The sequence below is a fragment of the Colias eurytheme genome, chromosome 21, assembly GCF_061535395.1.
Source record: "Colias eurytheme isolate Ceu_HAF_F1 chromosome 21, ilColEury1 Martin Lab GWU primary, whole genome shotgun sequence".
Classification (NCBI taxonomy): domain Eukaryota; kingdom Metazoa; phylum Arthropoda; class Insecta; order Lepidoptera; family Pieridae; genus Colias; species Colias eurytheme.
In genome coordinates this window covers 3,607,815-3,624,592 of record NC_143000.1, presented here as the reverse complement: position 1 = coordinate 3,624,592, position 16,778 = coordinate 3,607,815, and the positions used below count along the sequence as shown (strand labels likewise).

The 16,778-nt window shown below is 32.6% G+C and overlaps 2 protein-coding genes across 2 annotated transcripts; one reads left to right on the top strand and one right to left on the bottom strand.

Moving 5' to 3' along the window:
- Positions 1 to 107: 107 nt before the first annotated feature.
- On the top strand, positions 108 to 2,018 carry Ogg1 (8-oxoguanine DNA glycosylase). The gene is made up of 6 exons (XM_090114324.1): positions 108 to 325; positions 421 to 759; positions 849 to 960; positions 1,184 to 1,354; positions 1,578 to 1,772; positions 1,900 to 2,018. The coding sequence occupies exons 1-6, from the start codon at positions 249 to 251 to the stop codon at positions 1,987 to 1,989; spliced, it is 984 nt and encodes a 327-aa protein (XP_089970450.1). The 5' UTR covers positions 108 to 248; the 3' UTR covers positions 1,990 to 2,018.
- Positions 2,019 to 10,428: 8,410 nt separating this feature from the next.
- Positions 10,429 to 14,885, bottom strand: RhoGAP5A (Rho GTPase activating protein at 5A). Its single transcript, XM_090114443.1, has 8 exons — positions 14,737 to 14,885; positions 14,453 to 14,654; positions 14,053 to 14,283; positions 13,661 to 13,893; positions 12,669 to 12,920; positions 12,344 to 12,475; positions 11,703 to 11,808; positions 10,429 to 11,366 (listed from the first exon to the last, which is right to left on the bottom strand). The coding sequence occupies exons 1-8, from the start codon at positions 14,768 to 14,770 to the stop codon at positions 11,198 to 11,200; spliced, it is 1,359 nt and encodes a 452-aa protein (XP_089970569.1). The 5' UTR covers positions 14,771 to 14,885; the 3' UTR covers positions 10,429 to 11,197.
- Positions 14,886 to 16,778: the final 1,893 nt, after the last annotated feature.

Here is a 16,778-nt window from a genome sequence, read left to right as displayed (position 1 = left end):
GTCCAGTAAGTTAAAAGAAAATATTTTTTCATGGTTTACAAACTTTAATTTGTGCGTCACAAAATATGACAATGACATTTGCAATCATTCGTGACATTGACATTTGGCACAAAGTTTGCAGTTCCGCAATTCGATTTCGCGGTTTTTTGGAATTCAACGCAGTATGTACTCAGTACTGCCATAAATTAAAATATTGAATTGAATTATTAATCAATGAATTACTTTTATAAAAATATCGCAAATACGAAATGGGTTGGCAAAAAATACCTTACAAAGCCAATGAACTACAACTACTTGGTACATTGAATGGAGGTCAAAGCTTCAGGTAATTTAAAATATTAAAAGTGCTCACCATTAATAATATTTTTTGTTATTAAACAAAATCTTAAATCACCATAACATGTGAATTACATATTTTAGATGGACTTATAATAGTAATCTAAATGAGTGGACTGGTATTTTTGCAAAAACTTTGTGGAAATTACAACAAATAGATAATGGATTGCAATATCAAGTTATTGGTTCCTTAATGAACAAGAAGGAGATAAATGAAGAAAAAAACGAAGATACGTTTAAAAATTTGCTAAGAAATTATTTCCGCCATGACGTTGATTTGAGCAAGCATTATAAATTATGGTCGGAAAAGGATGAACTATTCAAAACGGCATGTGTTCAGTTTTATGGCATTAGAATGTTAAATCAAGAACCAGTCGAAAATTTATTCTCTTTTATATGCAGTCAAAATAATCATATATCCAGGTGATAATTTTTGGGATAATCTTAAATTATTTTGCTTAAAATAAGGCCACATCATACTTGATTTTATTATATTGCCTTTGAATTTTAAGGATATCAACTATGGTGGAAAAACTCTGTACACAGTATGGAGATAAAATATGTGAACTGGATGGTACATCTTATTATGCTTTTCCAGAAGTTGAAAAGCTTGCACAACCTAAGGTATAATTCTAATTTAAATATATGAATCCCAAGTCCCAGACTTGTAGATCTTTATAAATATTGTAAATTAAAATGAACTTATATGTATGTAGTTCCTAATCGAAGAGCATTGTATTTTATCAACCACTGACAATAATCTTCATTTAAAAAGAAATATGTCTTAAATGTTATTTGATATTCCTATTTGATTTATATGCAATTGAAGATAAAGTCACTATAACAGGTGGAGTCAAAATTACGTGAATTGGGCTTTGGATATAGAGCAAAGTTCATACAGAAATCGGCAGAACAAATTGTGGATTCAGGTGGTGAAGATTGGTTTAAAAGTCTACAAGAAATGAAGTATAAAGATGCCAGAGCGGAACTGATGAAATTATGTGGAATTGGACCTAAGGTGAATATTTGAATTTAGCTAAATACATGAGCTGTTTTTTTATCAGTCAAATGGTGTTTTTTTTAGAATTTTGTTCTGATCGATCGAGACTTTGCTTGGTGTCTGTCTGTCCATCTGTTACCATGTTGAATTTCATGATTCAGTGATGATGTATTCCTATAATTAATCTTAAATTTTTATTTCTCTAAATTTTACCAAGTAAATATATTTTTTAATTCTGCAGGTTGCGGACTGTATTTGCTTAATGTCATTAAATCATTTAGAAGCATTGCCAGTGGACACCCATGTGTATAAAATAGCTGCTGAGAATTATTTACCACATTTAAGAGGGAAGAAGAATGTCACTGAAAAAATGTATACAGAGATTGGTGACCATTTTAGAAATCTGTATGGAGATATGGCTGGTTGGGCACATACAGTGAGTACTTTTTGTTAATTGAAGTAAGGGAAGTCTTGTGTATAATCTGTTTGTCTATTTGCTTTTTTCTCAGAAGATGGTCATTCTTAAATACATATAAATGATAAATCTAGAATTTTATTTTTAGGTATTATTTTGTGCAGATTTAAAGAAATTTCAAATAAAAGACAGCAATGAAAGTGAAAGTGAAGTGCCCAAAAAAAGAAAGAAAAGGTGACAAATGTGAAAAATAAAGTATATGCCTTATACAGATTTTTATTAAAGCTCAATAAAAGAGAAACATGAATGACTTTGTTAAACATTTAAATGATTCAGGTTATCAATACTTATTAATATTATAAAGTTGAAGAGTTTGTTTGTTTGAACGCGCTAATCTCAAAAACTACTGGTCCGATTCAGAAAATTATATTGGTGTTAGATAGGCATTTATACTATTAAAGTTGAGCAATTATTATATTTATAACCGTGTTTATGAATAGGAGGATATTAGTAGTTAATCAGAATATTGTTCTGTTGTGAACGAGGATTCAAACAAAAAACAACAAAAAAACTTAATTTTCATTTTATTTAACAAAAAATGTAAATACATGTTTTCAAACCAATTCATTCATTGTTATTTGTCAGCTTGGAATGCTTTTATAAAATTAGTAAAATTATTTGATCCAATATCACATTTTTTCATATAAAACATTCATAGTTTGAATAAACCTTTTAATAATTGCACACATGCTTAGTCTAATTTCTTATTTATCTTACATAATACATGAGATACATTGAATACATAATTAATATTTATATATTCTAAACTATATTCTATTACTTACATTTAAAAAATAAATGTTATAATCAGTCAAATTAGCAATAATAAATACTATATCCATAGAAATCTAAATAACAAGACACATAGAAGTGCTATAATGTCATAATTCGTATGAAAACCGCTGTCGCCAAAATCAACACATTTAAACCGATAGCTAAACAATACACACAAGTAAACTATGCCTTTTATTGGACAACTTGATTTTAGTGAAAACTAACTTAAATATTAAATTAAGCTTTTTAATATGTATCCTAACGCACGAATTTACGGTTTATTTTAGAATAACATCCCTAAGTATATGAGACGTTTTGTTTCTTTTTGCTCCAATAAGGTTGAAACTGTGTCATTCATTGTTATTTAGATTACTATGGTGACACTCGTAATACTTGTAAATATTCTATAATTTTAAGGAAAAACGGCATTATTTCTAAAAAAAAATATTTACCGATGAAATATTATTCCTTTATTAGTATAATTACAACTTGTGGAAGAATTTCCGCAATGGGAAATGCTGAAACACACCATGTTTACACACGTACGTCTCCATAGCAACTGAACTGTGACGAACACACTGGTGGTGTGAAAGTCACCTGAGTGGCGACAAGGTCACGCGCGCTTACGACTTCTAGTGTCTTGTTATTTAGAATTCTATGACTATATCCTTCTGTAGCGGTCTCTGGATATTTCATTACTATTGACAAAGCTGTTTATATTAATTATTTCATACATTTTTACCTTATTCTAATGAAGTCTTGGTTTTAAGTGCATTGTCTCTTGATATCAGTGAGTCATATAGAATCAAAGGAGGCTATCTGCTATTTTTACTAAATTTGAACCATGAATGTAGCAACACTCTAGATCTTGAATAAAATAAAATGGACTGACTTGTTTGTTTCAAAGCCGGCTATCTTGCTTTATATTTTCATCGTAAAATGCAACTTAGGATCAAATCCGGCCACCTGTAAATGTTTAGATTTAAACCTGGCAATCTTTTGACATCAGCCAATCACAAGCGTTCATTTTGATCTATGGTCTAATGGCGTCTCCTTTGATTATGTACTCCCTAGGGCCTTGATAGAATATCGGCGCGTCAAAAGCGTCGATAAAAATATCAGCTAACTGTTAGCCTCTAAAGCGCTCACCACTCCTCAGTGTCAATTGTAACGTCAAGAGATACGCACGCACGGCTCATTTTTTGCGTTAGATTTTTTCGGTGAAAATGACAAGCTGCGCGATTAAAATCTGCAGAAATTACAAAGGACATTTACGAACAACTAACAAAATCTCCTACCATGGGTAAGTAACTCAAAACTAATAGTAATTTACGGAAACAAAAATAACAAATTCATAATTATTTTCACAAAATCAACGCGTCGTTTTTTAGTGCCAGTCTTGGATTGCGAATTTCCCCATAGAGTTAGTTGTCTTAAAAGCTGATGTATGTTCATTTTTACCCGACTGCACCAGAAAGAGGAAATACATGAGGGAAGGTGTGTGTACGTATGTATGAATGTATGTGGGTGTGTTTTAAAAACTGTTTGGCTGAGCCTACAGCCTTAATGGATTGACCGATTGTTTTTGCTTTGCAAGCTTCCGCACAGTCGGATGTTTTTTTTTAGTCTTAAATATTTTAATATTTATTTTTGAAGTAAAACTTCTTTAGGCGCGGTTGAGAGTAAATGAGATTATTTTTCGGATGGAAATAACGCTCTATTGACACCATTTCCGCTACTTAAAAACAGAAAAAAAATCTATACGTCTCAAAGGTCGGTATACCTGTTTAAGAATATCTATGGACGCAGTATAATTTTTTTTAAATTGTACCGGTAACGTATTTGCTGCCGACTTATATGCTACTATGGAAAAAAAGTTACAGAAAAAATCTAAGAGACCTGTATCTAGACCAGAGTTTAGGAAATTTTGTTTAACTTTGCATTTTCTGTCACCAAATGCGTATAGATTCGTTAGGAGTAAATTCGAAACATGCCTTCCTCACCCGAAAACCATATCGAAATGATATGCAAATATTGATGGTTCTCCAGGGTTTACAGAAGATTCGTTCAAAATTTTGGATGCTAAAAGAAAACAATCCGATAAAACCATGACTTGCGCATTAATAGCGGATGAAATGGCAATCAGACAGCAGAAGTGTTTTAATGAAAAAACTAAACAAGATGAGGGTCTTGTTGATATAGGCACTGGTCCTAACGAAAATATGAGAATCAAAGCATCAGAGGCTTATGTTTTTTGTTAGTGTCATTAAATGAGCCTTGGAAATTACCAGTCGCTTATTTTTTAGTTCATGGAATGACAGAAGACCAAAAAGCAAATATTATCAAAACTATACTTACCAAATGTCACGAAGTAGGTGTTGATGTTGTATACTTAATTAACTTTTGATGGTCACTCCTCAAACATGTCGGCCATGAAGATCCTGGGTTGCGAATTGAATGACCCTAGACGACTGAAAACTACATTTCAACACCCATGCGCTGACTATAAAGTAGCAGTGTTTTTGGATTTCTGCCACATGTTGAAATTAATTCGAAATCATTTTCAATTGTAGGAAATCTTTTTGTACAAGAATGAGCAAATAATGTGGGAATATGTAAAAAAATTATCAAATCTCCAAGAAGAAATAAGGTTTCATCTAGCGAATCGCTTGACAAAAAAACATATTGAATTCCGAAATTCTTTAATGAATGTCAAATTGGCAACACAATTATTGAGCAGGAGTGTTTCTAAGGCAATACAATTTTGTCGACAAGAGCTGAAATTGTCTGGTTTTGAAGACAGTGAGGCGACATAAAAGTTCATAATGGCAATGAACAACGTTTTTGATGTTTTTAATTCCAGAAACTTACAAGCATATGGCTATAAACAGCCCTTGAATTCAAAAAATAAAGATGAGATATTTGCAGTATTAGAAGAAGTAAATTATTTGATTTTGAATCTTTACTTGAAAGTCTCGAGAAAAAGAACTTACACAGAACATGAAACAAAAAAGATAATAACTCTAAAAAGCTACACACCGGTGCTGAAATCGAACTCCTTCATCAGATTTCTTGGAGTTCTAATTTGTATTAATAGTTTAAAAGTGTTATATGCAACTGTAATAGAATCACATAAAATGCAATACTTATCTACATATCGCAATAGCCAAGACCACATTGAATTATTTTTTGGAGCGATACGTATGCATGGTGGTTACAACGATAACCCAAATGCCCGACAATTGAAAGTTATATACAGAAAACTGTTGTGTCACATGGAACTTAAATCTGCTGGATCAGGAAATTGTGTGCCGCTAGAAAACATAAGTGTTTTGACGTGCTCTTCGGCACTAAAATGTATTAATTTAACTACACCGGCAACACGAAAGGATGATGAAGATGAGAGTGAAATGGCAGAAGAAAATATTTCGGATGAAAACGGAGGGAGTGTGTCTCGATTTTTAGACGATTCTTCATTATATGAATATACATAACAAATAGTTGGGTACATTTCAGGTTGTGTTTTGAGATGTCTTTGTTTTCAAATGAAAAGCATGAATATCATAAATTAGTTAGCGCACGGGATGAAGGCGGATTAATTTATGCTTCAAGAGATGTATATTCTGTATGTAAGACTTCGCATACTATAATCAGAAAGTTTATTAGACAGAATTTTATTATGACGAGACCAACTTATACAAAAATTTTATCCTGTATAGTAAAACAATTTATTGGTCATAAAAATACTTATTATAAAGTTGAAACTGAACACGCGTGTGGTTCACTTCATCAAGTGAACCTAATAACTAATAAGACTGGTCGCCGAAAAATATTTGACCATACGGTGTTATCATATAGCTAAATTAGATAATGTAAAAAGTGATGCAACCTCAAAACGCAAATTGTTTAAAATACAAATTCAAAGAGAGGGCCATTAAATTAGTAGTTAAAACACTTAATTATAGGTTTAAAATAGAAGAGACTACTCTGTTCCTAAGGGTGACCTTAAAAGCAAGGGGCACCCATATATCAACTCTTGCTGCCAAACTCAGCTCTGCTGCTTACGCTGGCAGAAAGATTCGACAGTTAACTGACATAGAAACTGCAAGAATTGTATATTTTGCTTCTTTACCAGCTGAATTTATTAAATTTTGGTACCAGTTTCCTATTTTGCGATCGTAGATCCTCAGATATCGATGTTGAAGGAAATCGGTACAACAAAGAATTTCAAAATGGCGCTGATTTTTTAAAATTTTGGTACCAGTTTCCTGTTTTGTGATCCTAGAGATCTTTAGATATCGATTTTGAGCAAAATCAGTACAATAACAAAAAATTCAAATTGGCGTTGACTTTTTTTTATTTTAGTAACAGTTTCCTGTTTTGTGATCCTAAGGTTCCTCAGATATCGATTTGGAACGAAATCGGTACAATAACAAAAAAATTCAAAATGGCGCTGACTCTTTAAAATTTTGGTACCAGTTTCCTGTTTTGCGATCCCAGGTAGTCTCAGATATCGATTTTGAGCGAAATCGGTAGGGGAGAGGGGGGCAGTTTAGAACAGGGGCAGTTTTGAATTATTCGATTTATGAACGCATCCTTTACTGTTTTCGACCTCCATCACCTTTTTAATACTGGTAACACCGAACTACACATCTGTCAGTTGTCAACTAACGTCTATGTCAGTGTCATTTTGCGAAAATATTGCCGGTTACTTTGACGGAGACGAAAGTAAACAAATTTATTTTTTTGGTTAAATGCAAATTACTGAAAACGTAAGTATTATATTCGAGTTGTTATTATTTTATAGTGTTTCACGTCTTACAGACAAAGTATGTATTTACAAATATGAGATCATTGAACACAAGTTACTTTCACGTCCAAAATTTTTTATTTGTGGTATTGGGGCAGATTTGATCAAAATAACTGGGGCACTTTTGAATAACATGTTCAAAACTGCCCCATACACATATACATGTAAAGCTGACCCTTTTACTAAGTAAGTAATTACATTTTTTACTGTCTTTACTTAACAGTCATAATGGTAAGAAATTATTAAAAGAAAAAAGAAAGTGATGTGATCGAAGAAGATGCCCAACGAGCTGTTTCATATGTTGTCAATGATGGCATGAAGTTGAGGACCGCTGCTACGATATTTAACATAAAACCGTCAACTTTATTTTATAGAGTTAAAAAATTTAAGGAAAACATAACGCCAAAAAATGAAAACTATAGCAGCAAACACACCACGCATCAAATTTTTACCAATGATGAGGAGCTTATACTGGAAGGTTACTTTTTGAAAATGTCCAGTATGAACTATGGTTTAACATATTTACAGGGCCGAGAGTTGGCTTATGAATATGCAAGAGCTTTAGGAAAGTGCCCTGAAAAATGGTTAAATAACATTTTGGCGGGGATCGAGTGGATGAAAAGTTTTATGAAACGGCACTCCAAATTATCTTTGCGAAAACCTGAAAACACGAGTCTTTCTCGCTCAACGAGCTTTAATAAACATAATGTTACTATGTTTTTTAATAATTATGAAAAGGTGCTGCAGCGAGACAATTATTCACCAGATCGTATCTATAATTTAGATGAAACAAATATAATGACAGTTGTGCAAGCACCCAATGTCATCGCTAGAACAGGCCAAAAGCAAGTGGGCCAAAGTGTTTCAGCAGAAAGAGGGCAATTGATCACTATGTGTGGTATTGTAAATGCTCTTGGGAATACCATTCCTCCAGTTTTTATTTTTCCAAGAGCTAAAGTTCATGAATCAATGTATTCAGTAGGTCCAAGGGGATGCGTGGGGTTCCCAAACAGTCCTAAAAGTGGCTGGATGACGGGGCCAGTGTGTGAAAGTTCTGCAACACATTCAAAAAATTACTAGATGCACCAAGGAAGATAAAATTCTTATCCTCCTTGACAATCATGAAAGCCATTACACTCTGGATGCTATAAATTTTGCAAGAGAAAATGGAATTACATTGTTGACTTTTCCTCCTCATTGCACACACAAACTGCAACCTCTCGATGTTGCAGTAAACAGTTCTTTTAAGGCGAAGATTGCAGTTGCTCAAAATGATTGGTTACTTAACCATCCGGGTAAAACAATTACCATTCATGATCTCCCAGGTATTATTACTCCTGCATATAATGCTTCTCATACTATCAATAACATAACGTCAGGATTCTCTGCGCCAGGAATATATCCGTTTTCAAGAAACAAATTTACAGATGACGACTTTGAATGTGCAGAAGTAACCAATCGGACTGATCCTGCGCAAGAAATACCTTTGATTGTAGCTGGTGAAAATGTCGAAAGTAATCAACACGATGAGGTGTTATGTCAGGTAAGTGACTGTATGCCACATACTGCCAATGATAATGCCGCTCATGCTGAACATATGGACGTGGATGAACACGCAATAATAGAACTTCAGGCTGTAGATGAACCTCAAATTATTGCTCCTGCAGCATCCACAATCGACAGCGACGCCACTGATGCTGAAGATGTAGAAATGGATCAACATAATGTAATATCGACCACAAGACTAATGATAAAGCTCCAGTTCTTGCTTCTTCACCGTCTGCAATGAAAAATGATGCCATTGTTGCTAATTTTGAGGAACCTGAGAAACCGATAACCACTTCATCGCAGCTTGCCCAATGTGAAAAAGCAATACTTACTCCTGAAGCAATAAGACCGTTTCCTAAAGCAGCTCCTCGTACTGGAAGAAAAGGAAGAAAGAAAGGTTCCACACGTATTTTAACTGACACTCCAGAAAAATGCGCAATAGAAGCTGCTTATCAGGAACGCATGAAACGCAAGCCTGTAACTTTTAATTTAGGAAAACGAGGAAAATCTACGCCTAAAAACACTTCGAAAAAATCTCAAAAGTATAAATCATTGCGGTGTGATCAATCAGACTCAGAATCAGATGGAAATATATCTTTGCATGACGATTCTGATATGGATGCAAGTGATCGTGGAAGCGATCCTGAGTCTGATAATGATCTGGTTCACGAAAATAAATCAATGCAATCGTTGAGAGAAGAAAATATAAATGAAAGTGATTATGTATTAGTCAAATGTCACTCTATCAAGAGTAATGTAGAAAAGTATTTCGTGGCTATTATAAAAAGAAAAGATGGAAATATGTTTTTAGTTTCTTTCATGAAAAAGAAGTTCTGTTATAAATTCTTTTTCCCTGAAAAAGAAGATCAATCTTTTGTGCCTATCACGGATGTTGTAAAGAAACTTCCGAAGCCATGCCCTACTGCAGGAACTTCACGAACAGCTGCTTTATTAACTTTTAATTTTGACTTCAGTAAATTTAAGATGGGTTAGGTACTTTAACCTATCTCATATTTATATTTAAATTTATTTCAAAGTCCAATATTTTGGTAGTATTAACTATCAAAGTATTGATGTGGTTTGCATTTTTAATAATTATATTTTGTGGTCATTTAGTTGTCATGACTGTTTATTATAGATTTAAGCGTCTTTAAAATGTCATATTTGCTAAGTTACTTATGAATATTATTTTTAATATTGTTTCGGAATGTCCAATTTGATCTCGGTTAAAATAACGTGTTCTTTGTTCAAGACTGCCCCAGGCTGTTAAGAGTTTTATATAAGTTTATTTAATTAATAGTTATTGTAAGACATAAATGACAGTATACTATCATAATATTAGCTACAAATAACATAAATATATTGTTGATTATGTTCTAAGTTACATGGTTTCCATTTTATTCCAGTTTTTCAAAACTAGGGGTTGCAAATGTGCCCATTCGCGTTTTTTTAAAAATTGATACTATGTAACTATAGCAAGTCAAAATAACTAAATATATTTTTTTTATGTAGTATAAGCCCCATATCTTATATTAAAATAAAATAAATCTTGATTGGTCATACCATATTTAAAAAGTGTTCAAATGTGCCCCCCTCTCCCCTACAATAACAACGAATTTCAAAATGGCGCTGGCTTTTTAAAATTTTGGTACCAGTTACCTGTTTTGCGATCCTAGGGATCCTCAGATATCGATTTTGAACGATATCGGTACAATAACAAAAAAATCAACAAGAAAACAACAACTAGCTGGCCATTAAAATTTAAGGAATGTAAGAGATTTATTTTAAGAAGAACAAAGACAGCAGGAAATGTGCTTATTAGAGGTGAACTACATTATAAAAGCGATCTCGCTACACCGGCGAATGTGTGTCCACTGAATTGGCCTGTCTTTCAGCTTAGCACACAAAAAAATCAAGCATCTTCCGCCATAATTGACGTCACCGTGAGTGAAAATATCATCGTACTCGGCGATAGGTGAAAAATTGAAAAAAAACGTCATAACTCCGAAAATACGAAAAATCGCATAACATACATGGGTGATTCGGATAGGCCTCTAGGTCCTCTACCTCCCAGCTTGCGTTCATCACTACTTTTTGGGACACCCTGTATAGTATATTGCCATTTTATAGTCTTAAAAACGTTTTTACTAGTTTACTAAAAAACTGTCAAAGTACAGATAGCCGGTTTTGATTCTTTACGACTGATCTAATAATACATTTTAACAGCCTTATTTCACACGCTTAGGAATACTCTTTATTTATTATTGTAATATATTTGTGGGCAATATTCAATAAGTGCTTGTAGGGCGCGAATTTCAAAAGATAGATCTGTTATAGCGGGCGGCGTAGCAACTAAAGTTGGCGCGAAAACTGTACTCAAATTGTGCGGCGACATTTTGTTTACCTCTGCGTGTTGTGCCACTCTGTTAAAAAAATATAATCATACTTATTAAAGCATAATATTATGTTTAATAAAAAAAAAGCGTGTGTCGTGCACACGTGTCAGAAGTGAAACTTCTTTGACAAGATTCCAAGATGCCAAAATCGTCGCCTTACTCCATGACGTGACGGTATGGTCATGACACGACCTTAAAACTTTACTCTCAACGCACATAAAGAAGTTTCACTTCAAAATATTTTCATCATTACTACCCACTTCATGTAATTTGACTATGAAATATATTGCAAATGTTTTTAAATTGATAACGCTTTACGAAAATACTTTGTAAAAAAATCATTTTTAAAGTAATTGTACTTACCTATGCAGGTGTTGAACCATATATTGTAAACAGTTAAAATGTGCTGGAGGCAGTAAATCCAAGCATTCTCGCAACATCGCAACTTGTACAACGGTTGTTTTCATTTCTAAGAATTTGATACAAATATTAATCATAGATTACACTGGATCAACTTACAATATAACTTTGGCAAAACTTTTGAAGAGTCACGCTTTTGGCTCAACTTATGAAAATAATTAAATGCGTCTAGCCATGGTATCCAGCCATGGATTTATTAAAAGAGAAAATTATATTATGATAAATTCGCAATCCGTAAATTTTGTATGTGTGTATTAAAAGTTGGCGTTAGACAAGGACAGAGATAGAAGTCTGGCAACGCCGCAATATCGTGCGCATCGCTTTGCGTACGTGTCGTATCACGTAAGTAACATGTTCGTAATTTTTTTGTTTCACATATTAAATCATAAGAAAACATTAGATATTAAATTAATATAGTTATTGTCGGTTACCGAGTTGTTGGTAAACGATTGTTTCTTATATTTCTACACTTTAAATTAAAATATTGTTTAGCTGCACAAGGGATAAAATTACTCATCAGTGTTATCAACAATGGCATAAATCTATATTACATTTACAAATAAATAAAAATGCTATAAACTTACGAATTGCATTGATGAGCTTAGGATGAACCTCATAGGTGATGAGGGGGACAGGCAACAGCCTTAAGTATAACTTCAATGTACCCGCCACTACATTTATATTACTGTATACACTTAAATCTGTTGCTTCACCATCTAAAAAGTTGAAAAAGTTTATAATTCAATGTTTTATTTACATAATTTTCCAATAACAATATAATGTTAGTAATTAGTATTAACTTGAAAATTTCAATTTTTAATAAAATATCTAAGTCATTCCATACTATATTACAGCCCTTATTTATGCAAATTATATCTGTTTTTATAATTTAAATAATATGCAAATTACCTCTATCAAAAGCTAATTTCAAAGCTTCAATTTCATCAGCAAATCCAGATACTCTGTAAATTCCCTCAGAATCCAATCCTCTATTTTCAATCTCATTTACACATTTCCTTACAACAAATGGTAAAGTACTTGAATGTGCATTTAATAACGTTGTTAGATCAATGCCAAAAACACCTCGAAGTTTCTTCAAGTCTGGTACACAATGATTTGGTACTCTTTCTGAGCATTTTGAATGTGCTATAAAACCGCAATCTGAAATTTATTGTATAATTATTTTATTGAACAAAATAATTTCTTAGCTTATGACCCGGCATAGTGGTCTAAGTCTAAGATAGTTACAAATCAGGCCCTTATAAAGTTATTACTATTATGACTATTTGATATAGTCTTTTAAATATAGACATAAATATACTGTAACACTCATTAACATTTTAATGGTTAGGTGAGACTATGAACTAGTGCAAAAAATATTAAGTGTAATAAAAGTCAACTTCAAATTGTATAATACTGTAGTGATATATTTTTAAATTTATGTTGTCAAATGTCTTAAGTTTTAGTAATATTCATAAGTAATATTTATTAAGCACACACACACACACACAAACACACATACACTTACACACACACACACATACACACACAAATATATATACAGTCATACGATACAGTTTCATACGGCACACCCGCATTCTCTTATACACCTTAAATTTATACATATTTTTTTCTCTTACTTTCTATTGTAACCAATTTTAATTTATAATTGAGTACTTGCTAAGAGGCTTTTTGTGAATTTATTTTAGAGGCAAGCTGTTTCTCCTAAACACAGGTTGCCTAGTAACCTAGCTAGGGTAACATTGGCTTGTATAAATTGTTTTAGTAGCCTTTTATATTTATATACTTTTACATGAATATTAATTGTACATTGTAATAAATTGTAATTGTAATTGTATTTAAGTATGTTTAATAAATAAATTTGAAATTTGAATATTTACCTTCACATTTGACTCCCTGTGCAGTAAATCCCCACAGGAAATTTGCACACAACTCGCACCAATTCAAGCCTTTGAATGTATGCACTTTAAAGCTATGTGACTTTGAATATTTATAGAAAGGTGGAGGATCTTCCAGGGTGGGTGTTAAGTTGAATGGAGGTGGTGGTCTGTCATTGTGTTTTTCTTGTTTTGTATCAGATTTGAGAAAAATAGGACTGGCTCTGTTTGATTCTCTGTTGAAGTAAGATATTAGTTGCTCAAAATATATTGAAAATCAAGTCCAATTCAAGGCTAGCAAACACCTCTTTAATTAAGCTTATAAGTAAAAATATCACAATATTCTCATTAATTTACTTATAAATTGCAATAAAAGAAGATAATACTTTACTTACTGTTGAATTTGAGACAATGTTTTTAATTTCTTCCTATTAAGAGTGACATATGGACTCTCAGTGTAATTTGCTCTGGAGTTAATCATTTCCAGAATGTGTTGGGCTTTCAACTCCATGTGACAAGTGATAAGACCATCCGCAACCAAGTCATATATTGTATCATATCTTTTGTCCTTTATATAATGTGTTCCATCATAGTACAACTTATAGTGGTGTATCCTGTCATTAAACCTGCCAGAAATATTTAAAAAATGTATATAAGTTTACACAGTAAAGTTCTTTCAATACCTTTACTGTTTATAAAACCTATATAAAATGTTTATAAATTAAGGTAAAATTACTCTGCCATTCGGAATTCTATCAATGATTAACTTATAATATTAATAATAATTGTTCATACTTCCAAGAGAGTGTATAAAACTCATTGTACTCATTTCCTTTTCTTATTAGAAATGCACCGTTGGGTTCGTCTTCCAATAGTAACGTAGCTTCCTTATGCCCCATTATGCCATGATATTCTTTGCCGTAAAACTCCGGTCTGTTCGGACAATTTTCACACATAATGCGCTTTGGTAAAGGTGCTTCCATCTGAATGCGGTAAACTAAAAATTAAAACAATAAATGCATTTTAAAACAAACATTCCGGATGCAGCTTTCACTTGTATACAAAGCTAAATTACTAACGTTCTGGTTTCCAAATACTTTTAAGGTTTTCCATTATTTTTCACTTATTTTATACAGATCTTTTATACGAGATGAAAACTAGGAATATATTAATACATTAAATTAAAGGTAAAGCGCCTGAAATATACATAAACAAAACAAATATCAAATCACAACGTAGAGTGAGAATGAACCATAGAGGAGGCACTAAAATGACAAGTAATGCGTGAGAGAAATACACATATGACTATAAAGCTAAGAGCAAGCGAGACAGAAACATTGTTTTTTGTTTCTCTCATGTTATGCGATTTCTTTTGTTGGGGACAAAGGCAGTTTGTCCCAAACAAGCGGCTACAGTCCATTGTTTTGCTAGTTTTCTGTTTTTTCTCGCTGTTATGTGACTTCAAAGTTTAATAAACATTGACAGTGATCTGTTTTAATCCGACTTTAAGTGAAAATATGGTGCGTTGTAGTGTGATTGGTTGTAAAAATCGGCCGGAACGAAGATTACCAAATATTACCTTTCACACGTAAGTAAACTTATTTGAAGTATATTGTTTTATAGAACTGGATATAGTTGATACATTTTCATTAACTCTAATGTGAAATTATCTACAAATATATAATATTTTCATCGAAATAGACGTAAACATTTTTTTGTGTTATCCGACTAAATTACGAAGTGTTCTTGTTGTTCAGGACGCCATTTGTTTTTACGTAGTTTCAAATTTATGGTATAATCATGTGATTAACATGAGGGATACCAGTACAGGGTAAAATTTTCCCCAAAATCGTGAAATGTTTTTTTTAATATTAAATGTTAATGTTTGTGTAAAGTTTGTTACACGGTTCGGTTTTCCGGTTCAGTTTTCCTCATTTGCATTGGTTTAAGTATTTTTTTTCAATGTCGGTTTTTTTGTATATTCCAGGTTACGATGCACATCATAACGCTGAAGACTGCGAAGCTGGCCCTTCCACACGAGCTGCAGCTGCCACTGAAGGCAGCGAGGACGCTGCCCCGTCAGGAGAGGCCGTGTTGGAGTAAAATCCGGAAGGCCACCCCCCGCGCCTTCCTCACCGCGGTGCGGCGCGCTTTCGTCTGCTACTCGCGCGCACATTATCGCGGAACCTCTACCCATTTATTTCTACCGTCATTTTGCTGTTCAAGTGTTCATTTTCAAATAAATGTATTTCGTTTAATTTGCTTTTAATTTGAACTATTCCCAGTACTTTTTTATTATAAATAGGCACTAAAATGACAAGTAATGCGTGAGAGAAATACACTTATGACTATAAAGCTAAGTTTTTGATGTGAATATCAATTGAATACATTACAATATTTGCGTTCATGAGTAAAGGGGTTATAAGTTAAAAATAAAAATATTTTTTTTTTATATAATGTAATAAAAAATTTTTGTCTTTCGTAATTATTCCCGTATCTGTTTTATAACATATTATTCTGTCTTCTGATTCAAATTCAATTTGAATTTGAATCAGAAGAAATAGCAATTAAAACCGCATATTCTGAAACTAGCAACTACTTGCAAGGGAATCACAACCTACAAGGTACTCCCCACGTCCAATAGCACAGACAAACAAAAAATTGCTACAAGCAACATTTAAAGATACAACAGTCAACATAATAAAACAATTACCTAAGTTTGTTCGAAGCCCTCGGTGCGCGAGTCCGACTCGCACTTGACCTTTTTTGTCCTAATTTTACTGTATTTTCTATTATTATTTACCATTGATTGAAAATCTAAACTAAACTTTAGCCTTGTTTTTTTATAAAAAATATATGAACTGGGATATTTCGATATTTGTGGTTAATTGCGAGAAGTGTAAAAGCAAAAGTTGTAATAAATATTTTAAATACCTACAACTTTACCATTAAACTTTATTCCACAGTTATAGTTTTTTTTAATCCCGATCTCAGATCGATCGTAAATAACTTTTCCTCTAATTTTTGTTACCTATATTCTCTTCCGTTTGAAATTGATTTCATTGTTCTATAATATTACTTTTATGTTTCAAAAGTTAATAAAAAATCATGTTGAACAATA

Bases quoted from the DNA above. Each gene is read 5' to 3' on its own strand.
- RhoGAP5A (XM_090114443.1), bottom strand. From the start codon at position 14,770: ATGGAAAACCTTAAAAGTATTTGGAAACCAGAAC. The intron at 14,284-14,452 runs GTATGAACAATT...TATTTCTGGCAG, and splicing joins TTTTATACACTCTCTTGGAA to GTTTAATGACAGGATACACC. The intron at 12,921-13,660 runs GTAAATATTCAA...AATAAATTTCAG, and splicing joins ACAGGGAGTCAAATGTGAAG to ATTGCGGTTTTATAGCACAT.
- Ogg1 (XM_090114324.1), top strand. From the start codon at position 249: ATGGGTTGGCAAAAAATACCTTACAAAGCCAATGAACTACAACTACTT. The intron at 760-848 runs GTGATAATTTTT...TTGAATTTTAAG, and splicing joins CAAAATAATCATATATCCAG to GATATCAACTATGGTGGAAA. The intron at 961-1,183 runs GTATAATTCTAA...TCACTATAACAG, and splicing joins AAAAGCTTGCACAACCTAAG to GTGGAGTCAAAATTACGTGA.